Source organism: Corvus kubaryi, unplaced genomic scaffold (assembly GCF_017639235.1).
Source record: "Corvus kubaryi isolate FWS band 111438036 unplaced genomic scaffold, C.kubaryi_AGA036_p1.0 split3-73, whole genome shotgun sequence".
In the NCBI taxonomy this organism is placed as follows: Eukaryota; Metazoa; Chordata; class Aves; order Passeriformes; family Corvidae; genus Corvus; species Corvus kubaryi.
In genome coordinates, this window is record NW_024582091.1 from 33604465 (window position 1) to 33631306 (window position 26842).

The window sequence follows — 26842 nt, forward strand, 5'->3', positions numbered from 1 at the left end:
AGGGAACAAAACTAACGTAATGTAAATTCTCTAAATGTTGTGTACAACATTAAAAACACCCTGCATTTCCCAAACATAAACTGTTCAGTTACTTTTCCTGACCAAGGCATTTTGCCTGACTCTCTCTGCAGGGTGTTGGAAGCTGTGGACCTTCAGTTCCTGCTACCAAATGCAGTGAGATTCAAGATGATTGAGACCTGTTATAACATTTCCCTCACCCTAACCTCAGTGACTCCAGGAGGAGCACGTTGCCTCTCTGGTTTTGATATAATTTAAGAAAATGAATATGCTTGTAGATCTGAGTCTTATGCTCAGTTTATATTTAATTCTCTTTTCTACAATGAGACACAATGGGCCATGAGGTGTTTTAAGAACAACGTGTGTGGCATGAATTGCTGTGCTGCCCCAGGCAGGGCTGCCAAGGATCCCTAGGAGGGTGTAGGAGAACCTGGGGCTGCAGACCTGCCTAACTGCACCAGCTAGAAAGGGCTGCTCTGTTGGGAAGCATTGACAGTCACTCAAAATGGGGTTCAGAGGATGAGGAATGGAGGCAGAATCACGTAAAGATTTGTTAAAAGGCATTTATACCCACTTAAAATATGACTAGAAAAACATGATAATTTAAAAATAATTTTTAACTGATTCATGCCTAGCTCTCCAGGACAGAAAGAGCAATAAAATAAAATCCTTAATGTCTCTCACTTCCTTCTGCAAACTGTTTGTAGCTGTGGGAAAATTTGCATGAACTGTTTGTGTGTGTGTTTGCAGGAAATGGCTGCAGCAGGTATGGTGGACAGATAGTGGCAGTATAAACAAGTCTCCTGGATTAGTAAAGTCATTTCAGAAAGAAAGGCTCTTTCTACCTCTTCTTTTGTGTGACATTAGGTCCCAGAATATGAACAGATGTGATCACCGAACCTAGGAGAGCAGGCAACTGAAATAAGAGGGAAAAAGGAAAACAGTCTTTTTGCTGGCAAAGTAGCTGCAGTGCCCCAAGTGGGGCAATCCTGAGCCCCTCTCAGACCCTTCCTCTGCACCATGAGGACCAGAGGAATTACAAAGGAGTGGTGTATTTGCAAGAAAGGAAGATTATAACATCTGAGGCTGCCCTGGGAAGACTTACTGTTTTCTGAGGTTTGCCTGAGCCTCTGGCTGCCAGCACTGTTGCAGACAGTGTCACAGAGGACATGAGGATAAGGCACATGGATGTACAGGCATTTCTTAGATCCTGCTGGCATCAGCCCCTTGAGACACTATGTAACCGTTTCCACATACGCACAAATATTAACAAATATGAGGAATTTAAAGTTACATGAGAAAATTAAAATGGTCAGACTGAGCTATCCATCCTGGTACCACCACTCTGGACAGAGCTGGGAGCAATGGGCTGGGGCAAGTGCAGCAAAAGCAAGGCAAAGGCAGGGTAATCTCTCTTCCTACTCAGCCTGCCAGCAGCTGGCAGTCTGCACTTACATCAAGCCCACACGGTTTAACAGTCCCAGAGAAAGAGTTGTGAAAGGTTGTCTTGGAAAGTACAAAAACAGAAGAAAAAATACAGATTAAGTTTATCAAAGAGATCTATTACTGCAAAGCACAAGAACACTCCCAGCACACTGATACATTAAGAAAACAAGGGAGGAAAATTAATAAAACAAACAGCAAAACCTGTGACTAATATATGAAGTAGAAGCAAGAGAACCTTCTCTTCGTAGACTATCAGTTTTAACATGGTGTCAGGAAGATGAACGTTAACAAGGTAAAGGTGCATCAAAGTGTAAAAATGTAAGGAAAACACTTGGACAGTCTTAGGAGGACTAGGAAAGATATATGTGTTAAGTGAAGAGATAACAAGTGGCTTTTTATTGGGAGCTTTGTGGTAGATAAGAGTTCCTGTGACACCTGTCATTTAAACAAAAGAGCTTTTGGCATTTAAAGGAGAATGCAGGGAGAAGATTCTTTCTATCTTCCCAGGCACAAAGGCTGGCTATATAAAAAAATGTGCATGTTGATCATCCAAACAGAAAATGCTGTCTCACTAAGGGCTTATGCACACATGGAGTGCTGTGGAAGCAGCTGCTTCTGATCAGGACCTCAGTGAGAACACACTAGAAATACTTCTTAACATTAAAAGAGATAAGCCTTTAAGCTAACAAGCCTGTGCAAAAGCTTATGCCAATCTTTTGCAAAGCAAATATCTTATTATTTAAATACACGTGTATTCTCTTCAGGCATAGCAATTGTGGTCTGTGTTCAGCTAAAAATGGCTTTTCCTTCCTGAATGCAGTCTTCTTGAGCATTAATGTCTGGGGGTGATAATCATGTCCCTCAAGGATTGCCATGACATTATAGCTTTGTCAAACATGTGTTAGCAAACAGTATGAAATCACTGTGGTCATCTGTATGCCATAAGGGAATCAGAATACTTATTAAGTCTTTAATATTGAACACAAACCTTTTATTAGGATCTTACTTCATGCTTCCTCCTTCCCCTCTGCTTTCCCTAGCAAGGCTGGATGTCCTTTCATCACAGCACAAGACAGCACACATCCTCTCTTCCATCCAGAACTGAATGCAAATGGCACTGTCCTGCTGTGTTGTGAAAACTGAACAGACAGGATAGTTCCCATTTCTGTCATAGGACATGATGTTGGCTCATGTGCCAGAGGAAAAGATGTGGGAGACATCTCTGCTACTAATATATTTACAGAGTTCATAAACTGCCACCTTTACTCAGAAGAATGAAACTAACTCAATCAACTCAGTGAGGCTGAATATAGAAGACAGGATTGCAGCACATGACAAGGGTGTCAGAACCAGACTCCTTATGTGACAGGATCTATGCAAAGAAGAGAAATTGCTTCTTTGGAAGTATTTTAAATGGAAGAATTTTCAAAAAGGGCTGATAAACCTTTGGGTTTTTTTCACTAGATCCCAAATGCTGATGTAGAATATCTGAAAGAATCCTAGGTTTGTTGGGAAAACTACTGCATCTCACTTTGTTCACACCCATTCTAGCACTTAGGGAAACTAGAGAGCACCTTGTTTTTTCTAGGCTGTCTCAGCTTCTCCTTGTATGTCAGACATTTCATGTCCTCAGTCATCCTCATGGGCGTTTGTTGGACTCACTGCAGTATGTCCACACCTTTCTTGCACCGGGGAGCCCAGAGCTGACACAGTAGGCCAGATGTGGCCTCAATGTTGAGCAGAGAGAGGAGTCACCTCCCTCAACCTGCTGGCACGGTCTGCCACTGCAGCCCAGAAGGCTGTTGGCTTTCCTCTCCTCCTTTCTTCTGTAGAAACCTGGTACTTCAGTGAAGGAAATCATGGTAGTAACATATCATACCTTTCAGAAATCCAGCAGATCACAACATCACATTCAGTAGTAAAAAAAAAAGAAAAAAAAAATCAGTAAAATACACAACAAATTTATTTTATTGAAATGCCAGGCTGCAATTGTGCCAAAACAAATGGGGCTCTTTTGAGCTGCCAAAAGATAAATACAGGGTTGGTTTTTTTAAAAAATGCTCAATATGTATTTAAAATACCCACAAGTGATGTGCCAGCCATTTTTGTACACACCTGCAAGCCATATTAACCAGTGATATGCAAAACATTGTATGCTACATATGCATGGAATCAAAGTACTCTGAGTGATATTCTTAATACTTAAATTGTAACTGATTTTAATGAGGATGAACATTTATCTTGAATAAATTGATGTGAGACAATATTAAGAAATCCTAAATTAATTTACATTAGTGAAATTAATCATTCAGTAGAATTTTAATAGACAAAACTGAAGACACTACTGTCTGCTTGAAAAGAGTTTTGCTTTGAAGTATACTAACGCATTTTTGGAGTTTTTGCTTATTAACTCCTCAATAGAACTAAAACCAGGGTATGGTCCAGGCTTTCTAAACACATTCCCTTTCTCCACCCTGCTGAATTCTGGATATGCCACTCTGATCAAGCTGCTGTTGAGTCTGGAAACCCTTGGCACATCAACTGTGTGTTTACACATCAGTTCTTGACAGTTTTCCCTGAAAGTCAAATCACTGCCAGAGGGCAGTGTACCTGTCCTAGATCTAACACTTTTGAGTACACAGCACTCACTATGCATGAGCTGCCCAGTTCTTAAATGCCACAAGTTATGGATATCAGACTCACTTTGGCAGAGCACAAGGACTAGGTCCAGTGCCACCCAAAGATGTTAAGCACACCCTAACTGTGCAACTTACATGTTTGCACACATCTGTCCTAGACAGAAATACAGGAGGTCTAATGTCAGCATCAATTACATGCTCATTACCAAGCCAGTGAGATGCTCATCCATGTAAACAGAGGCTCTCCCTGCCCCTGCTCTGTCCTCACATGCCAGGGGCAGGATACAAAAGGAGTTCTCTCCATCTGAGCCAAGAAGGTTTTGGATCCTTTCAGATACCATGTAAACTTTTGGCTCTCATTTTTCATTTTCCAAAGGATAAAGTAAAACAAAATTATTCAAAACAAGCACTTTTTTAGTTTAAGACAGGAGAAGAGACCGTGCTGCCCTTTCTGTGCCCTCTTTTTGGTGGGGTGGCATTGGCCATCCACTGGTGGTACAGAGAGGCCTCTGCCTCTTCCCCAAATCTTGTGTGAGAACACAAGGTACCACAAAGTGTAGGTGAAGTTCTTCAGCACTGCTTTTCTCAGACCTCTTAAAGAGGGCAGCATGTGCTTTTTTCTCAGTTTGGAGGGCTGGCATGGACACCAATCTTTCAGATCCAGCTTCTGTCTACCCTTCCTGGCCGCTTTTCCAGCAAGCTGCTGAATATAATAGCTTTAGAGTGATTCTAGATATTAGCTGTGCAAGGGGTTATGGAGATGGCACTCCTGGGCCTTGTGAGAGGAGTGGCATTGCTTTCCAGGGCAAATTACATGTTGTGCAACCATACTACTTACCTTTTTCATCATGTGAAAAAGTGGCAGAATCTGCTCATTTCCAGTTTTGAGCCTTAAACTGAAGCAGGTAAGACTGGCTAAAAGAAATGAATGTTCACCTTAGACAATCCTTTGATTTTGAAGGATTTCTTTGAGAAGGAAATTACCATTTCCTTCTCAAAGAAAACCCCCACAACCAAAACCTAAAGGAAACAACCATGCAACTGTTTCACTTAGGGATGTTCCTTTTGTATATGCCCTACAGAGGTTCAGGAAATAACCAGAATTTCAGGTGCAATAAGAATGAAGGACTGGACTTGGCATCGTTCTCTGAATTCATTTATAAATATGTACAGAAGAAATTTGTCCCTTCAAAGGGTCATGAGGCATTAGCTGCTTTGACTTCTTATTTAGGACAAGTAAGCAGTTTAGTTTCACAGGGGATTATTATAGCTAAATTACAGCCTTGTATGCTCTTCATGAGACAAGAAGGACACTTTCATGAGCAGCTTTTTCATACAGTTGCGGTCAATCTTGAAGTGGAAGGACACAGCTTCCTACTTGCATCCAGTTAATCTCAGAATTTTTTTCCTTCAGATGTCTCTGAAAACAAACAAAACAAAATGACAGGGTGAAATGGGAAAATTTACATTTGGATTTAAAAATTGCACAGGGAGTACAGGTGAACGAGCTCTTGAGTCAAATTAATGGCTGCGAGTTAGGGCTTGTCTGTACCATAAAATGGTTTGTCAGTACAATTACACCAGCAATCCAAAGACTACAACAAAAATAAAGCTAATATATGACTCCAACACAGCTATGCCAGCAACTTTGCTTAAGTATGTGAAACTCATACCAGTAAATTTTTCTTTTACTGGTATAGCTTATGCAGTTTAGGGAAATATTTAACCTACACCAGGCAGAAGAGCACATTCAGTCAGTATAAACTGTGACTCCAGCAAAAAGTTTTCCCAGTGTATCTCCAGTGGGATTACAACCATCATGCCTCCTGCATCATATTCTGGTCTGGCAGACAAGGAGAAGAGATACCTTCCTCTTGGGGAGAGGTTTTCCAAGGGATGTGACCTGTAACTGATGTAACAGAGCTGCTGGCCTGAAGCGAAGTTAATTAATAATTTAATTAATATTTAATGGCAATATGCCAGTGTACCAGACATCACCAGTGGGCTGTGTTCCCAGCTCTGCCAACTATAAAAACGTTTGAATCTGCCCTGTGGGGGAATGGTAGGGCTTGTTTGAGTAAGAACATCTAGATAATCACGGTAGTCCTCCCTGCCCTTAGGGTCTCTGAACCTACCAGTGCTTTGAGACAGGTTCTTTGAAGCCCTGTCTGAGTCAAAGCCAAGGTTTGCAGCTCTTAGAGCAGCGCACTATTTATTTGCCCCATCTCGACTCTTTCTTCTTTCTGTAATCACCATTGATTGCAACCTGGAAAAAAGCTTCACTTCTCATATTAGAGAAAAGTGAAAAAAGCAGGCAGCTGAAAAATTATCTAACCATGAAAATTAGCAAGGTAGATGATGCCCCCCAAAGGGGGCACTGGAAGTCAGTTAGGAAGAGGACTTTCAGAACTGCTGAGAACACACAGCTACAGTCATGGATTTGGGTTCCTCACTCCAGTATACCCAAGGTTACAAAGTTTGCCTCAGCCTTTCACCCAGAGGCTTTTCTACGAAAGAAACTGCTCGCTCAGAGGGTCAGTGGCATGACAATGCCAGAGAAATGTCCTAGAAAAACCGTACAAAAGGATTAATGAAGATGTGCTGGGGTCAGAAAGGGTGATTTTCATTTGAAGTACTGTCTCTACATTTCGAATATGAGGGAACCTGCACCTCAGCATAACCAAGGTAAAAATAAAGAAAAAACTTGCGGCTTAATCTGTTTCATACAATTACTCAAAAAAAAATCGGTACAAATTGAAAATAAAGAAAACTACTTTGTCCAAACAAAACTGCCTTAACTGTTGAGTTAATGAGAAGAGGAAAACATAGCTGTGTAGCTTTTTCATTCATTGCTGCATTTCTCTCTTTTCTACTTTTCCCTTTTTTTGTGTCCTATTTAATAAGCACAGAAGCTTAGTCAGCTGAGACCATTCCTTTTCAGGCACTTGTGTGCAGTTCAAGTCCAGGAAGCAACGTCCTGGAACAGCCTGACAGCAGTACTCATTTTCAGCTCTCCAGGTGGCTGGACCATGTTGTTTCTGTCCTTTTCCAGCCATGAGTTACACGCAGCTATCAGTACTGGAGACAGAATCTGCCTTCTCTGGTTTTGCTGAAGTTTTATTTTTGTTGCTGTTCCTGTTCCTGCATGCCTCCGTCTCATTTTTGTTTGCAGGGATGTAGGAGGAAACATTACAGCAGCACCAGAGTTATTCCAATTCAGTGGTTGCAATGGACCTTCTATTTTCCCATTTTCTCACACCAAGAAAAGCCACTGTTGACATTTGTAATACCATCCAAAAGACTGTCAAACTGAGGGCTTTCATCATTGAAAAAGCAGAAACAACTCATGGCAGTAAAAGGAGAGAAACTTGTCTTGCTGAAAAGAAAGCCACACATTTTAAATGCTTCCAGGGTGGTGTGGGGTTTTTTTCTAACTTTCTCTTGAATATTTAATGGAAGGTTAAAATATGTTAATAATGATTGTTGCTACAGCAAGCTCAGGCATCTGTAGTGAAGTCCCTTGCTTAATTGCTTGCTGTTCTGGAGTGATGAGGTCATGTTAACATCATTGACCCTCTGGGCACATTTATTCTATCAAAATTAACATAGCAATGACCGGAGACAACTCTCTGTTCTTTCTTTCTGCCTCCTGCTTAGGGTGAGGACTAGCTCTTTATTAGTGTCATCCTGGCATGCTTCAGCCCTGATTGTGGAAAGATTTTGAGGGGGACACTGCTGAAACACTGCAAATAATAAATATTGCTTTTTTTAAGGTAGGCCTGACTGCTGAGGCTTACTTCTGTATTTCATTAAAACTACTTTTCCTCCTAAAAATTATATTTAAAAGTAATTTGGATCAATAGACTTAATTTTGATAAGTCATATATACGAAATAATTAAAAGTAGATATTAATAAATGGCACAAATGTCCTGAGGAAAGGAGAGACTGTGGGTGGGAAATGGTTAACTGAGGAATTCTTCAAGAACAATAATGATCAGATGTTAGGTATTTGACACAGGTGAAAGAGACAACATATTTTGGTGCAATATTATCCTATATATAAGCCTAAACCAGCTAATTTGGTTATTTTATCTGGCTACGTATTTTATAAGACTTTTGCCTGTATTAAAGGTTAATTTCATATGCCCATGTCAAATCCATATTTCTCAAAATGCTCACAAGTGCAACTGTGGAATCTTGATAGAAACTTTACGTGCTAGAAAAAAGCCACAATGGAGATTTCTGATAGCTGGGGGAGACCAGCAGGCTGGAGGAGACACATGCTCCTTGGCTAGCTAATGATTGCAGAGAGTGGATACATCTGTCAGCCATTAAGGAAAATTGCTTATGTCATTGCTTATAAACCAAAGATTATCCAAAGAGAGTGATCTCCCTCAAGGTAGCAATGGCCCTTTTCTTTCACGTTTTGCTAGAACCCTCCAAGAGGACACTAATAAAGTGAAACGTTGCCTCCATTGACGGGGAATTTAAAGGGCAGGTGGATAAAGACTCAGGGGAACCGATGTTACAACAGTAAGTAGTATAAAGAGATGCTGATCCTCTAAGCTGGTGTTGTTTCTTGAAAGCACACTTTTCCCTTAATGCCTGTGGTCAGAGGGGATATTTTAGTCGGAAGAGAGCTCAGTTCTCTCTTTCCCATCTTCTTGACACGGTAGAGCAAGACCCCACCCTCAAAAGCATGTGAGCTGAGGAAGAAATCTGTTATGTGAAATGTCCTACTTAGTTTCATTTTTAGTCTTTTCTGTAACTTTGGAGTCTTTGTGTCTGTGAGCAGGAGAAGAGATGGCCTCATCCATCCACACACTGCCCTGGATATCATTTTTCTGAGGCGTTTGAGCATTTCAGAAAAAATAACAGCTTATTTCAGATTCACTATGTTGCTGAACTCAAATACAGTATGAACACTACACATAATTTAAAAATAAACACAAAGTACATTTTAAAATAAAATATTTAATAATAAAATATTTTTTTAAATCTCTGAAACACAACATTTCACTTTTTTTTTTGTGTTTTCGTGGGTTTCTCTTCACAAAAGAAGCAATTTAACAGCATCAAGTGAAATCCATAGACGGTTCAGCTATGAGCGAAAAGAACTGGGACCACAGTTTCACTCATATCTAGAAAAATTCTCATCTGTTTTTAGCTGGAAATGAGACCTAGAGATTTTTACAAGCAAAAGCCGTCTTCACTGGCACTTAAAGTCACTGCAGACTGCCAGAGCAGAACCTTGCAGATTTAATGAAAACACAGATAATGCCTGAAAGCTTTTAAAGCAACAAATCTTAGTCATGCACAACAAGGCATCCACTTTCAAAAAGAGGAAAAGGGCTGCATTCAGAGTACTATAGTTTTAGAGTAAACTGCCACAAACTGGGAAAATGCCTGTGCACTTCTATCCCCAGAACAATGATAGGTACTCCTTTAACAAAGGTGACACAGCTAAGAGTGACTGGGGGTCATGGGTGGCAGCTCAGGGGAACCTTTCTTGCCTTACAGGACATTTGCAGCAACAGCAGCAGCTCCAGGGGAAAACCTCTCTTGTTTTGGGAAGTGAAGGTTACCAGCCAGTCTGAAAAATCACTCTGCCTGCACTTGTTTGCATCCACAAGTGATCATAGTTTACACTCACCTTCTTCCTCTGGAGAGGGCGTGCTTATTTCTAATGCTGGTGTCATGAAATACTTCTCTTATGTTTTCAATTATCTTTTCATCAATATAGCTGTAGTCATGCTCTTCTTCGTCTTCTGCCTCATAGTTTCTTGCTAGATCTGAAAAATTAGCAAAAATTAACTGTAAGGAAATGGAAGATTCTGCCCTTGTCCTGGAAAAGATAAAATAGTACAATTCAAAAAGACTACCATAAAAGCAAAAAAACCCAATGTTCTCCTCACTTTTATGTTTTTCAGAGATCTTAAATGACTTAAGTTCCTGAACAGTATCTGTGATGGAATGAAAATGAGCTGAGCATTTTGCAAGAGAGTCTTCACTCAAGAATTCCTATTTCAGTTTTTGCACAGGCTTGTACCTCTAAGTTGACCACTCCTTGCTGTCTATGCATGGATAACTTCAGAGTTTGTTAAAAGGTTTAAATGGTGCAATCACTAACAGCATAAAAGCAGGCAGATAAAATTATCTGACCATATCAAGAGAAGAGCAATCTACTTGCCATGAGTTGCACGTACCATCCTTATTACAGATGTGCTCCCATGCTTTTGTGTTCCATTGCCTGACAAGAGGAGCCCCTGCAGTTAGGAAACCATGGTGTTACCTTGGGATTTCCTAGACTCAGAACCTCCAGTTGCTTCTACTTTAAAAGGTGATATAACAGAAACACAGACTTGAGAATGACATGAGGTTAAAATGAAAAAGTTTTGAAGTGCATTTCTTTACATCCACCTAGACTAGCCTGAAGCAGCACTGAGGACAAACCTTTCAGAAAGCAGCAGTGTTTTCCCACAAGAGCAGACACCCTCACTGGAAGCCTCTTAGCAGCTCAAGAGCTGGGGCAGGCTCTGCTCTGCATCTGGGCACAGTAACATCTTCACTTTAGATCTCACCATGACTCAGGCTGCTGCCAAGAGGCCCCAGGGTCTCCTCCCCTCCTTGGGTGGTTCACCACTTCCCTGAGGTTAGAGGAAGCTCTGCAAGACACATGGGACCATTGGTCTCATGGAACTGAGCCCCATAAGGATTGTTCAGTGAGCACCCCGTTTCACCGCTTCAGAGCTGCCCCATCCCTTAGCCCAGCCTGTGGTGGGCAAGAGCCAGGTCACAATAGGATCAGCTAGACCTGAGATGATGGTAGTGATATCATCACAAGTTCCCTGCCAAGAGCAAATCACCCTTAGAGTTTATCAGGAAGGCTCATAGGTAATGGAGCTGAGAAGATACTGTGTTTTTAAAGCCAAAACTTTCACCTGAAATTGCAAACCAGTGTGAAACACTGCTGTGGGTACAGCTGTTCCTGGTTGATTAATTTTCTAGGACACAACTTGAAACAACCTACTACAGTGTACTCTCTGACCTCCCAGCAAGCCATGTTTGTCAAAAAGGTTCTTCTTTATGAGGCCAAATTTCTCAAAAAAGAATCCTCCCAGACTTACTATTGCAACCACCACGTGCCCCTTCACCAAGAGAATAATTCTATCATTTCTCTGCAGTCTCCAAATCCCACTTGTGTTCCTCCTAAGGCTCTCCATGACTGAGGTGTCTCTCCCTGAAAACTGGGTAGTAGTAATTTCTTTGTGAGGGTGTGATCCTTTCCTTTATAGGTTTTCTAAGGCTGGAAATAAATATTAAGTTAATCAAGTATCTGTCTGATCACACCAGTGTAGAGTCTATCCTAAACCCACATACCCACAAGTCCCCCACTACTGAATTAGCAAAGTATTTCCAGATCTGAGCATCAAAAGGTAAAAAAAAAGCAAAACCAAAACCCCAAGGATATGATTAGAAATGCATTGAAGGTCTCACTTGCACATGTGGCCACTATCTTGTTAATAAACATTTCCTGGTTTGTAGTTCATTTGCAATTTGGCTGTGCTTGATATCAGTAAAAGTAAACTAATGAATAAAACAGGCACTGCAAGAATAAGCTAATCCCCGTGATTCAGCAAGGGAAATATTGTTTGTGCACTTTAGACTTGCTAATAGGGATATAAGGTACAGATTGCTCATGGATGGCATAGCCAGGTTTTCTTCTTTCCCAAACACATGTAAACAAAATGATATGCTTCTAAGCAAGACAGCTCAAGGAGAAAGAATGTTGATGTCATCAGGCCCGACTAAATCACAGCTGTCCTCAGTCCCAAACCTGTTCAGGGTGCCTTTTGAAATGTATATATATACACTTCAATAAAGCATTAAGTAATGAATGAGACAAGCTGAAAAATCCCAGGGGAATTCTGAACATTGAAATCAATGCAATTTTCTTCCCTATTTGAAAAAAAAATCTATTAGCCTCAACATTGAATTCCCGAATAGGATAGGCCATCTCAGCCTGCCAAGAAAATAATGCTTATGTCATCGTGCTGTCCATCCATCCATCAATCTTTTCAGTACTTTTACAAGTTTATTTCTGCCAATTTCAGTCAGATTTGAAAAGGGGACAGAAGTCTCACCGTGGTTACAAAAGCTGGAGTTGAATTAGTTCCTCTATTGAAAGAGAAGCATGCAGAACACAGCTGTTATCCACTCCATTTGGCAGCAGACAGCAGCATAAATCAGTGTGTGCATATTTGTTGGCCACTCAACACACACATAGCTCCAGACCTGCTCTTTTTCTTTTGACAGGAACATCACAAGGAGAGTTTTGGTTATTATCAGGAAAGGCAGAGAGGAGCAGTAGGGGACAACAGGCCTAAATACTTATTAAACCAAATTTCATTAATTCTGCTCTTCCTGGAACAATTTGTATAATTATATTTGCCTTTATAGTGGAAGGATAGTGCTCTACAGACTAAAAATTTCCATTAATTTCACTAGTATCCTTGAGTGAGTAAGATATGTTGGCTTTTTCTCAGAATATACTTGCTGTTTTTCACAAATTTCAAGGTCAGAAATGTTTGTCATAACTCTTCATTTTGCCCTTCTTCAAAAGGTAGGCAACAGAAGAGACCCAACCCATCAAGACCCTTGCTTGAATGAAACAACTGCTGGAGGGCCCAACTCATGTACATACAAGGCTGTACACCTAAATACCTCTGTCTGTGTGATCATAACACAGGTTTATAGCTTTGGTAAATATTTCAGATCAGTTTTAAAGCTGCATAAATTAACACTCAACCACACAGCATTTATTGTTTATTTATGCCTAACTCAAAAAAAGTAGCTGTGAAATATTCTGCATAACAATATTATGAGCTCAACATGGTAGAGCCACATCCTTATTTCTGCACATCACTTAGTGAAAATGCACAGAACTGAAGGTATATGCATAAACAAAAGCATTTTTATGAACAGCAGCATTTTATTAGCTGTGAGACTGGTTCTGATGTTCCCCAGTGCTAATGAGAACTAATTCCTTAGGGAGTGCTGCTGAAAGCTGATCAGTGATAGAAGAATTAGAGCCCATAAAACTAATGGACTATTCCTTGAGCTGATATCCATCAACCATTATTTCATGATGTAGCATATCTTCAAAAACTGTTAAGTGTCATGATCAAAATATTTTACGTAAACTGTAGGGTTGCATTTAATGTAAGGGTAATATTTATCTCCGTCTGGAATCTACTAACCTATTGTTTGGAAAAGATTAACCTTAATGTTTTAAAAAAAATCTTAATTTTCTTGAAAGAAACAACTGTTGACCTCTTTCACTGTCCTTTTAAATTTTTTTCTTCATCATATTTTCTTCTAGTCTATCTTGCTGGTTTTATTGAACTTTTTGAGACCTAGTTTCCACTGTTTCACTACTGCCTCATATAAAATAAATCCCCAGTGTAACAGCAGCTCTTGCAGATCAGAAATGGTTTCCACAAGTTTTAAACAATCTCATATTTCTTACCTCATCATAAATTCCTGCAAGAGGATGCAGAGCAGGGCTCAGGGCACCATCAGAAATGTTCAAGCGTTGCTCTGCACAGGACTGGGGGAGCAGAGCCAGGCAGCACTGCTGGAGAGTGGGAGAGGGCACTGACATGAAGTACCCTTTAGTTTAACTACACATAACACTGTCATACCTCCTCCTTGCAGCCACCTAAGCTCCTGCCTGAAACCTCTGAATATTACTGCAATTTAAACCAGTCGTATCTAATAAACCAGTGAAATCAGAAGGATTCAGAGCCTATGCTTTCTTCCCCCTGCTATTAAACAGGTTAGAGTTTGGTTGAGGGCAAAGGTGATTGAAAATATTTCAATATCATTTACTAAGAGCGTACTCACATCCAATGAAATAGTATGATCTCCATGTATTTTAAGTAATTTTCTTGCCTTTTTTTAAACTTACCTCAGAAGATGTGTCAGCCAAGGATAAGTTTTGTGTTTATAGCCAAAAACACAAAGAGTTTTTTGTTTTCTATTTTTAAGAAAATTACAAGACCATGGGAGCCAAAGAATCTAATACCAGTTTTGCCCTAGTCAAAGGCTGAACTGAGGGGGGAAGCTAGAGGGAGTTGTCTCACATGCCTACAGGAAAGGATTCCTAATTCATACCGCTTATTCCCATGCACCTAGTTCAGAACACTAATACAAAATCCCTGTGATGTCATCCAAAAAAAAAAGCAGTTTTTCTCTTTTTTCAAAATAATTCAGAATTCTAGGTTTTTCTTTAAGTTTTTTGGGTTATTATGTCTAATTCATTTTAATATTTGTTTTAGAGCACAGTGCCATGGTCAAATGTATTGTCTTTACTAATGGGACAGCAAGCTCCAGGGGCAGAAATTTCTTAAACCATCTTTGAAAATTTGGTAGACATATGTACATCCTAAAGTACAAACAGAAGGCCCATCCCTCTTTTTCTTTCTCCAGCCCACTAGCCTCCTAAATCAAGTGCCTAAAGACAGAATATATAAATACCTTCCCTAAAATATCCTGACATCAATAAACAAAATCAGCATAAACACTGTTTTGCTGCGGATTGTAACTATTCCAGAAACCTATGCCATGAACAAGAAGATTACATAATGTTATAGAACCCCCTCTTAGAACAAATTTCAAGGATAAATGAAAACTGATACAGCAGATTTCTGTTGAGAGTTATTATCCTGAAGATATTGCTACCATTTTAATTAATTCAAAGTCAGTCAAATATAAGAAAATAAGATAATATCTTTAGTGGCCTCTTCAGGTTTAATTGCAACAGATGAAAAAGGTTCCATTTCTTAGAAACAAGGATAATAAATCCTATCTTTATTAACACGAGCTCCGTAAGGAAAGACAATAGAGGCTCTAAAATGGAGAGAAAAACGTTGCTTTTCTTTTCGGAACTATCTGGCCTTTGGTAAGAAATAGCAATTGTCTCTGTAAGTAGAGGGGTTTTTGAGAGTACAGATTCAACATCCTTATTAGGAATTTGAAACAGGTTGGTGTTTTGGAGGGTGCCTTAACATTCATCAGTAGAAGTTTAAAGATTAGTCAGTGAATGGTGCATTTCCTCCCACTCAAAACCCACAGGAGTGTGTCTGTGTTATTAGTCTTGACATATTTTCTAATCCATTATCTTGTGAATTAGCAGAGCAGAGTACACCCTCTGGAACAGGCAAGCTTGATGCACGCAGCAGTGGACTCATGGGGATTCCTTGGCTGGCCAGGAAGAACTGTTATCCAATCTAATCCAATCTCCTGTAAAATTCTGCAGTTATATTTTAATCAAGCCAAATAATTTTGGACTATACTAACACAGAACTTTCAGAAAAACCTTTAACATTCATTAGGGTATGTCAGGGTATAATCCATCACTGTTCTTTGGACTAGGTTACATCTGCCTAGCTCAAACTCATACTACACTCCAATTCGGACAGAGTTGGTAAAGGGATATACTCCAAGGCAATTAAACAAGAAGCAATTCCCTAGTCTTGCAAAAGAAGGATCATTATGATACTAGTCTGTGATTTTCTATGTGCATACTAAAGAGAGGTACTAGGAGTTTGTTTGGAATCCTCAGTAACAAAATCTATTCTTTATCTGGTGTTCTGTGAGTAGTCTAAGCCAATACAGTTAATAGGATGAACTTCAAGTTAACTAATTGCAATATTCATGAGAAATGAGGCAGGAGACACGTGATTGATGAGCTTTTGAATCAGATACAGGCTAAGAACTGAGCTAGGTGGGAAGAGTTAGTGCTGTGAATCCTTGCAGTACCAGGGTCATGCAAGCCTTCAGCAGTCCTAACACCATTTTCTTTCCTCTAATACTCTTGGTCATATACCCAAAGCTACCTGCAAACACAGGTCTCCAGCCATAAACTCATGGAAATAGATAGGAAGAAAATAAGCCTAATTGAGAGCTAAAGTTTAAAAAAAGTATGTCTACTGGAAGCAGGAGGAGTTAAGTCATCAGCCTACACTGACTACTGACATGTGAGTCTCAACTAGGAGAAAAATAAACTCTGCTTTCTCAGAAGGGTTGTTACAGCAAACAGTAGGATCTTGATGCAAGGAGGGCCAAAGGAAATAGAGTAAGAAGAATTAAGAAAAGACATTTTCAAAATTGAATAAGTCCCTAGAAAAAGTGTTTTTCTCAATTAGATTGTTTTGGAATTAAAAACAAATGAAGAATTGGCTAAGAAAAACAAGAGTTGTGCTAGAAACTGAGAAATTGCAATAAAAATCAAGCACTTTTTGAGATTCTGAAAAAGGTTTATCAATGTTTATAAATAAGGCTTAATGCAGTGGACAAAAGACTCATGTTACTATCTCTGAGTGAATAAAGAGAGAGAAGGCAGACAGACTTCCAGCAGAGCAGATGAGACAGTCAACAATATTGCATCATTTCACCATGGTGTTGAAACATATTCAGAAGAAGGTCCAAATCAGGAACTGTTGCAAAAAGTCCAAGTCTGTTTTCTGGTGTCCAGAACCACAAACAGCATGAGCTAGCAAGCAGAGTGAAAGAGAAGGAAGAAATTTTGCTGGTACCATGGTAACAGAGTCAGCCCTTTGCCTAGGGACAGCTGAAGAGACCTCTGAGAGTTTCCTGGGTCAGGATTTAACGGAGAGACCAACATGAGTGATGTTTGGGTGTCTGCAACAGACATGGTGATTCATTAATGGAACAGTCGATGGGAACGAGCTTCCCTTAGTAAGTTTGCATTGGGAGAAGCAGCTGAGAAGGTTGTGCTGCCATCAAAGGGACCTGAACAGGCTGGAGAACTGGGCAGAGAGGACATTCATGAAGTTCAGTGAAGGAAAATGCAAGGCCCTGCACCTGGGAAAGAATAACCCCATGCACCAACACAGGCAGAGGCTGAATAACTGGAAAGCAGCTTTTCTGAGAAAGACACTGGGGCCCTGGAAGACAAGCTGACCATGCACCAGCAATGTGTCCTTGTGTCAGGGTAGTCCAACAACATTCTGGGCTCCATTAGGCATAGTGGTGCCAGCAGAGGTCCTTGTGCCCCTGATCAGTACTGGTGAGAGCACACCTGGAGTGCTGGCTCCCTGTACAAGAGAGACATGGATGTTCTGGAGCAAGTCCAGCAGAGGGTCATGAATATGATCAAGTGCCTGAAACAGCATCTGAAATAGAAGGGGAGGCTGAGAGGGCTGTGACTCTTCAACCTGGTCAAGAGACAGGTCAGGGAGATCTTATCACTGGGTATCAATACCTGATGGGAAGATATGAAGAAGATGGAGACAGACATTTCTCAGTGGTGCCCAGGTACAAAAGAAACACGAGCAGTAACAAATACTCTCACAATAGGAAAATGGAAAGACTAAGTGACCTCGCAGTCCTGTTATTGAGCTGAAGCCTCAGTAACAGTGGCTCCATACTTCTTTTCTCAGCCAACAGATCTCAGTTTAGAAACTACTGTACAGTTCCTGTAAAAGGCACAGGAAGTGACTGTATGGTATCACTTCTTGCTACACAAACTGAGCAGCTGTGTTCAGAAAAATATTTGAAGATTCTTCACCATAAAGGCATTATGAGACTTCAGCCTGGATGACTTTGTCTGTCTATGAATAGTATAGGCCAACAAAGTTAAGCACCTCCTCAAGCATGGACTTCTGTGCTTGTGAATAAGCCAGTGCTCAGCCTAAGCTTTAGGTCTGCCTTGTCCATCAAAGAAGCTCTGGTCATGTTTCCTTCAAGTTTGTTCCCCCTGCTTCCCATGTCTGCCTCACGCCACAGAGACTAACCCATGCAAGTGATCTAATTAATCCCTGTAGCATGGACAATGGTTTTTAAAGTCAAGCCTCAGTGATTTACAGGAAGTGCCCTTGACAAAAATAGTACCCCATTAACCTATGTTGGTACTTCTTTTTTTTTGTGGGGTTTAAACTGATACTGTCCTTTGTAGCTGCCAACATGTAAGCTTCACTATTTACCCCTATAAAATCTAATCAAATCATTAAATAGTGACAAAACAGAGCCTGAAAAGAGATTTTTCAAAGCTACAAAATAACAAATTTAGGATTTTATTTCAAAGCTTCCTAATACCAAAATACCATGCTGGTTGTTGCTGGGGCAGAATTAATTGTATTCACAGTGACTAGTACAGGGCTGGTTTGGATTTGTGCTGAAGACAGGGTTGATACAGAGATATTTTTGTTATTGCTGAGCAGGGCTTGCATAGAGCCAAAGCCTCTTCTGCTTCTCATACTGCCATGGCTGGCAAAGGAAGCTGGAGGTGCACTGGAGGTTGGGAGGAGACACAGCCAGGACAGGTGACCCCAATTGACTAAAAGCATAGAAGGAGGAAAGGGGGAGCATTTGGATTGATGGAATTTGTCTTCCCAAATCACCATTACACGTGATAGGGCCCTGCTGTCCTGGAGATGGCTGAACACCTGCCTGCCCATGGGAAGCAGTGAATTAATTCCTTGTTTTGCTTTGCTTGTAGGAGTGGATTTTGTTTTCCCTGTCTTTATCTCAACCCACAATGTTTCTGGCTTTTGCCCTTCCAATTCTCTCCCTAATCCTGCTGGTGGGGGAGTGAGCAAGCAGCTGTCTGAGGCTTGGTTGCTGACTGGGGTTAAACCACATCACTTTCAATAATTAGTCCCCAAATAATCAATTTCCACAGCAATAAGGATTAATAAGTATTCAACACAACACTGTAATTCTTCTCCACAGAAGTGGTTTATGTTGCTTTTAGAAGTTTCAATACACATAGTTTCAAATAAACAATCCTTTTAAAGTGTCTTACACACTGAATGACAAGATAAAAAAAAAGAAACTTCGTCGGAAGTTCTTCTATTGATATCAATTATCAGTTAACAAATGATGTGAGGATGAATATTTGTGGTTTAGTCTTCCAAATGTTCCAGTGTTGTAATTAATGTGATGTGTTCATATTTCAAATATAACCTGTGACTGAGAGATTAATGAAATAATTTTTTAATATATTAATTGCAAAGTTGAAATATATAGCATAAATGGAGTTTGGATTTGCCCTCTTATCATCTAGCTTTTCAACTTCAGTACTGTTCATTTCTAAAAAAGGAAAAACTTGGAAGATAAGTAGAAAAACTACCCATCTATCAAAATTAAGGGAAACACAAACAAATGGAGACTTTAAAAAAAATTATCAGTCAAGTAATCTGCTCAGAACTACTTTTTTCTTCAAAATACAAAAATATGAGTCGAAGACATCTCCATATCTTTAATGTAAATGGCATTCTCATCTTAAAACATTTTGGGATTGGTATTTTTTTAATAAGAGATTATGTGTAAGCATCACTCTAAAGCAAAAGGAAGGCACATGTTTCCCAATTGTCTGTTCCTAAAAACCACTGAATATTCATGCTGCAGTGTCAAACAGAGTTTAATAACCATGCTGCTGCTGAGAGCTTGGATGAATTTGCCTTACGGCATTTATACAGGAAGAACAGAAAGGTTCACTTTTTATTCCTTTTTGACTAAGCCACAGATTCCAAGTGAAATCACACAAGATACTCCTGTATGTCAAGTTTTCATCAGGGCTGGGGTTAAGCTTTGTTATGTTAATAGCTCAAACCATAAAGCTTAACTGACCTTTAATCACAGTGGTTTCCACCAGTGTAGCTTTCCCAGTCATGTCCTTCTGATTCTCACGATGCACCAAATCATTTTGACAACTAACTTGCAATTCCAAAACATCAGCAGCTTGGTCTGAGCACAATTTCTTGGTGGTGTCTATGCAGAAATTCTGAAATTACATAGAACAGCACATTAACTTTCCATGTAAATTCTTATTCCAAACTGATGTGACATGCAAGAGCAACATTCTTTGGCTTATTTCTGTGAGTTTTAACTACAGATCTTTCTGTTTGTCAAAATCAACAATGACATTTACCACAGAGCTTGTCTTTCAGGCATGTACATCACAAAATAACATGACCAGGAGGCACTCTAGGTGAAGAGATTACCTCTAAAACACATTTCCAGTCTTTCTTTTCCTTTTTATTTTTGGCTATATGGAGTCACACAAGCAAAGGAGATTTATGAATCCCTTTTGGTTGATTCAGATCACTTTCTGATTAACTATTTTTATTGTATCGATTCTTCATTTAATGTGTTCTGTTATATATTACATCACAAATTCATATAAAGTCTGACATTTCAATTACACTTACCCAGTAACATTCATAGCATAGTATAGTTAGATGATGGGAACTGACAATTATGGAGTTATTAATTATAATTTTATTACATTGGAAAAAGTATGTTATATGGCTGCAATACTTGCATCCCTTGAAATTCAAGCTTCATAAACACCTTTCCATAATTATGTTGCTTTATTTTTAATTCTGAGGTATTTATGTCACAAATATATTCAGTCAAATATGTATATTTTAGCTGTGTAAGTCACAGTCAATTAAAAGTGTCAAAAATATATCTTTGGTGAAGCTCTACAGTAGCTGCAGTGTAGGTACAGACCAATTGCAATCATTATACCGGGTTATATATTTTAAGAAATAATCAGTATAGATTTTCCATTCAAAATCAAATGCAGATTTTTTCCTTAGCTATGACAAAGCCCACCCTATTCAAAGAGATAAGGTCATGTTGGTAAATCTGACAGTAGCTACACAGTAATAGAATCTGATCTTTTCAGAATCAACCCACAATTTGCGAAAGCACAACATGAGCCCACATTTTATGACAATTTGCCCTTTTTGAAAAAATATATCAGCTAGCAACAAAAGAAGTCACTGGTAATTGAAATAGAAAATTTGGAAGAGTATATTAAGGAAAAAGATGAGGATGAAATCTATAAAACGTAGGGATGATTTTCCCCAGTGTGTGGGTCACAGCATTACACAAGTGGAATACCCTTATTTTCCAGTTAGAGGAATCTGTAGTATTTTTCTCCTTTTTCTAAAAAAACCCTGTGCAAGCTCAAGATACAGGGGTCAGTTGAGTTACAGTATTCAAAGCATGTTTGCGGTCTACAGGTCATGCAATGCTGGGTAATTCTTTCCTTGGTTGAAAGAGAGCCTCTGAGCCCCAGCAAAGTTTTAAGCCGTGATGTAATTCACAAAAAACTCAGGGACCTGTAAAAAAGAAATACAGCTAAGAAATATTTTGCAAAGAGGACAGAAAAGTCAGAAGAAATTCTTCACAGCAGGGAGTTAACCCAATGGAAAAGGCACTGTTCAAACTAGGACTAGGCTCAGTGTGTTGTGGAATACGTACACTGAGGCTGCAGGATCTTTAACTTTCTTTCACAAGCACATCATGGCCTTTCTTTCATCTCCTTTTCTTGATCCTCTGGACCTAAACATGCATGTATACCCCACCTCTTTGTTGCCAGACTGCCCCAATTATATGAACACTCACTTTTTAGGCAGTTATTGGGAAATGTCCACTTTTGGCTTGGGGAAAATAAATGGCTAAATAACCATGTTTCAGAGCTGTCACTAAATTAGTCCCATCCTTGGTATCATTCATACCTGTTTATCACAAATTAAAGGTCTTGGGAAGGGTAGGGTAGATTTATTATTCACAGGCAGATTATACCTGTGTTCCAGTTGTTTGGCATACTTAGCACACAGAAAGCTTTCACTTAATGGTCAACTTTCAGGGAAGAATGGAACTTTAATTTAAATAGTAGACATTAAAAAAAGTTGGGTTTTTTTTAATAAAACATGAAATCTCTTATTTTCTAGTCAGCTCCTTATTTACCCTATTAATACTCACAATCAATATAATGTATGAGTATGTTGAGTTTATTTATTTTGCATTGCCTTAACTAATTAAAAACAGGGCTTGGTATCAAAATAGAAAGATCCCCTCATTAAGAAAAATGTAGTTGGATTTTGTGCTAATCTTATAATTCATCAGCAAAATCACACACTGTGAAAAATAGTTACCTGGGGCACCTTGCAAGCAAATTAAAATATGCAAAATGCAAACATTGAAAAACAAATAGGATTACAGAAAATTAATGTCGCATCACTTTATGCTGAAATCTGATAGTGTTTTAACATCCTTAATAGCACTATAGGTAACAATTATACTGGAGGCCAACAAAGATAAGTTGCTTTTTTAAAACTATAACAGTGAAGTCTTACAGTTGTCTTTCAAATACTTGGCAGCACAGAATTACTATCTAGGCAGAGTCATTATTCCACTAATTTAAAGAAGTCAGGATATCAGCCATGATTTTCAATAGTTACTGCCAGAAAAAACACTAATTCAATTAAAACCTCATAATCTGGGCTGCAGTCATTTGTTAGACTACTCAGGGGAAACCCCAAATCTTAGCATCTGGAAAATAAAACCAACAGCTACAGGTGCATGACCTAAAAATTTTACAGCAGTGGCTAAGAATTGCCCATTACGTCTTCAGGTTAGCTTGTGGTCCAGGAACAACTCAGGAGTCAGATCACAAAGCCGTAAAGGTAAATGAGTCCATGTGTGCACAGTCCCTCTCAGGAAATAGGAGGTATTATGTCAAACAGGATAAATACAAAAAAGTGTGAGAGGTAAGGTGAGAACTAAAGGGCTGGAGATGCATCACTTTAGTAAGAACAGAAGTTTCAGAATTCAGCAGAAGCTGTAAATGAGTGCAGTGTTTGCCAAAGGTACAGGTACTGAAAACATTGCAGTAGCAAACTGAGGATCAGAGCAAGCAGTTTGAATTTGTTTCCCTTGAGTATCTGAGGAGTTTAATGCACTGCATCTCTGTGTGTGTATGTGAGCTCTCTTCCGCAAGCAAGGCTTCCCTCTGCTTGTCTGCTTCAGGAACAGTGAAATCTGACAATAGTTCTCATTCTTATGAGTGGCAATGGACAAACAGTAATGCTTTTCCTATCTACAGCCACAGTTGCACAAAACCCCTTCCCAAAATGCCCATTTCCCCTGCAATATAAATGTCTGCTCCTATCCTCTTCTCACAGTTCCAATCTGTGCTCTCCTCTGACTCAAAAAATTTGGGCTATGAGCAATTGTATCCATGTGAATATTTTTTTTCATTACTGTGTCTAATTTTTTTAAAAACTCATTTACATTTCTGTTATCCATATCATGTGGCAAGGAGTTCCAGAGTTTATTTCTGCACTGAAATTTACTTTGGGTTGTGAGGTTTCTTTTTACTGCCTTAACTCATAATTTCATGCTGCTGCTCTAATCCCTCCCCATTAATTTTCTTCCATCATTCAGATTTTTACTCCTTTTCTTGAGTCTCCTTTTCTTTAGGTAGAAGAGTTTCTGGTCTTTAATCTTTCCCCTTACAAGCGTCAAATTATAACTCATGATATACTGACTCTGGAAATTCCTACTCCTTTGCAAGATAAAACCCAAAAATACTGAAGGCAATCCCTATTCCACACATGCTTCAGACAGCAGTAGTTGGTCACAACTACTCAAAATGCCCATAAAATAACAGGGAAGTTCTTAAAAAAAACATATAAAATAAAACCCCAAAAACCCCAACCAACCAACCAAAAAACCCACAAAAATCTCCCACAAAACCCACCAACAACAAAACCACAAAACAAACAAACAAACAAACAACATAAACCCCCCATCAACTCTGGAGGTGCCCAGCAAAATTGTTGTAGCCACTGAGATAGAACAGAAGAAAGAGAAGCGAAGCGCAAGTAAGAAGAAAGGCTTTTAAATCTGGTTACAAAAAAAGAAAATAATACGTGTGTTCATAATTCACATTATTGTTTGGTTGCATTTTTTTAAAGGAAAGAACGCCTCAACAGCATCTAGAACATTCAGAGTAAAGAAGGAAACAACATTTGTTTAAAGTACAGAAAAATGTGGGAGTAAATATGAAACCAACAGCTGTCATAGTCTCTGAAAATGCGGTGAGAGATGTAGTGGCATAAACCAATCCGACAAAACGATGCTTTTCCAGACTGAAAGTCAAGCTGTTATGTGATTACAAATGACTCTAGTGAAGAGGAGTACTCATTTGCTGGAGCAATCAGTGCCGGACATGGCATGACACCTTTGGAGTACATTATTACAAGTCACCCATGCTAGTAGATACAGATCATAAACCTTTTACTGCAGTTTTTAAAGACAGCTTGGAGTGGCAATCTTTACAACCATCAGGAAACCAAGCCAAAGCTCTGGATACACATTTTTTGCTTTGGCATATACTGCATGGGTATATTTATCTCTAAAATGCTTAATTGCTGCATGCACCTTTCCACTAGAAGAAAAAGGTGTATACATAGATTGAAAGTGTGATGAATGATTTCACTGTCCAAACACAGACAAAAAAGACAATTTATCCCCACAGGCTGCATACAACAGTTCTGCAAGAGCATCACACAGCACTGTATTCACTGGGAAGCCTAAACCAGGCTGGATGAAGTTTAAAATATTTTGCAGAATATTTTAAGGAAATTGTGAGAGAGAGTGGTAGAGAGAGACATATCAGTATTCATAGTTGCTGATTTATAGAGAAGACTTAATGAGCTTCTGTACCTACAGAATTACAACCTACCTACATAATTTTGCTCCCACATTCATTTTGCATGACTTTCTGCAGGGACAGTTTGGAACTACAGTGGATCAGAAAAGAATGTCAGATTTTGTTTCCCATGTAGTATCAGCCAGAGTAAATGCTATCACATTCAGAGCCTTAGACCATCCTGAGACACAGATGTGAATTACTTTCTGAATTGCAAGAGCATACACTGGAGTACATTCTGGAGTAACTACATTGGTCAGATTTGCACCAATGCTCATCATCAGGGGATCCCCCTTCTATTCCCATCTGGCAGAACCCCACCCAGAGTACTGCACCTAGCTCTGGGGCCCCCAACATAAGAAGAACGTGGATCTGCTGGAGCAGGTCCAGAGGAGGGCCGCAAACATGATCTGGATCACCTTTCCTATGAAAACAGACTGAGAGAACTGGGGTTGCTCAGCCCGGAAAAGAGAAGGCTCTGGGGAGACCTTCTGGCAGCCTTCCAGTACTCAAAGGGAGCTTACAGTAAAGATGAGGAGGGGCTCTTTATCAGGTAGTGAAGTGATAGGACAGGGGGAATGGTTTTAAACTGACAGTGAGTAGGTTTAGATTAGATATTAGGAAGAAATTATTTCCTGTGAGGGTGGTGAGGCACTGGCACAGGTTACCCAGGAAAGTTGTGGGTGCTCCATCCCTGGAAGTGTTCAAAGCCAGGTTGGAATGGGGTTTGAGCAGCATGGTTCAAGGGTAGGTGCCCCTGCCCATGGCAGGGGGTTGGAACTAGATGATCTTTAAAGCTACTTCCAAAGCATTCTGTGATTCTATGAGAATATATTTCACCTACTGTATGACTAGAAATCTGAATGCGTGCTCTTACCTAATAGGTGGGAAACACAAATTTGAATAATGGGAACACACATATGGGAACTGCTGACACGTCTCAAAATCTGTATTATTATGGTAGACAATTAGGATTGATTTATTTCACTTGAAAAGAAACAATTACCTTTGGATTATTATTCACTTGTGTCCCAAGGTAGCCTTCTTGAATGATCTATTGGCAAGCCAACTTACCTTGCACATCAAGGTAATTTTTACAACGACACAGTGTACCCATAGCAAAGGGTACTGACAAGGGTCTATGATCTTGTAGCTAAGAATTTTAACCGTCTTCCCCATTGCACTGATTCCAGTACATGATATCAAGTCTTCATTTTCCACGGTCCACTGGAGTGTGGAAAAGGAGAAGAGCTTGTTAGAAGATACTTCAGAAAGGCCATGGGCAATAAGGAGGATCCTCATTTAGCCTTATTAATATACAGAACGAGAGTTCTTTGGAGAATTATTATTTGCCTGCAGGACTCATAAGATACTATAAACTGAAGATTAACTATTTTGACAAAGAAGGGGTCAAGGTTATATGGTTTCAAAGACAGAAACAAATTGTATTCATTTGTGAGTTATTCTCTGCTTAAAAGAGAAAAAACACAAGACCAAATTAAATTTTGTGATCCAGATTCAAGTGCTTAATAATTTTCTTCCTCACAAGGTACTTTCTGTACATACAAAAAATATCACAATTAATTTGATTTTTATTGTCAGTAGTCTGGGTTTTATCATAGAATCATAGAATGGTTTGGGATGGAAAAGACCTTAAAGATCATCTAGTTCCACCCCCACTGTCATGGGCAGGGACACCTTCCACGAGACCAGGTTGCTCCTGCTTCTTTTCCCAGAGGTTAAAAAGGGGGAAATAATAAATAAAATCATTCTCGATTGTAGGCTAATGCTACTGTAAGCACACTCTAAGGGTTCTAACACTGTATTTAAACTCTTACGTTTTCCTAATAGTAGGGACAAGATCAGTTAAGCCCTCTCCAGAGTTTGAATAAGAACATTTGGATTTAAAACCAAAACAAACCAGAGCAGAAAGTCATGTCCCAGCCAGATCCATTTCGACAAAAATAAAAGAAAATAATGTACCAAGACGAATGGTCTTGGAGAAACCACCGGCACCGCACCCTGCCCGACGCGCAGTTTGTGAGCTGGGGCAGTGAGTGACATCCAGGCAAAAAGAAATAAGCGTGGAAGCGGGAGACGGGCACCGCTAGGGGGCTCCGCATCCCGCCTCATCCCTCCTCGTCCCGCCTCATCCCGCCGCATTCTTCCTCGTCCCGCCTCATCCCGCCTCATCCCGCC

The 26842-nt window shown here is 39.6% G+C and overlaps 1 protein-coding gene across 3 annotated transcripts in view; it reads right to left on the reverse strand.

Annotated features, from left to right (window-relative positions):
- Positions 1 to 3409: 3409 nt before the first annotated feature.
- Positions 3410 to 26842, reverse strand: part of THEMIS (thymocyte selection associated) — an 81264-nt gene continuing 57831 nt past the window's right edge. For 2 of the 3 annotated variants that reach the window (XM_042017312.1, XM_042017310.1), the window contains 3 exons: positions 19762 to 19915; positions 9758 to 9896; positions 3410 to 5523 (listed from right to left, as the gene is read on the reverse strand). In XM_042017312.1, coding sequence (XP_041873246.1) covers positions 5514 to 5523; positions 9758 to 9896; positions 19762 to 19915 — 303 coding nt within the window. In that variant the 3' untranslated portion in view covers positions 3410 to 5513. Of the gene's footprint in view, positions 5524 to 9753; positions 9897 to 19761; positions 19916 to 26842 lie in introns of those variants that run through there. The other variant, XM_042017311.1, reaches the window with a different exon arrangement.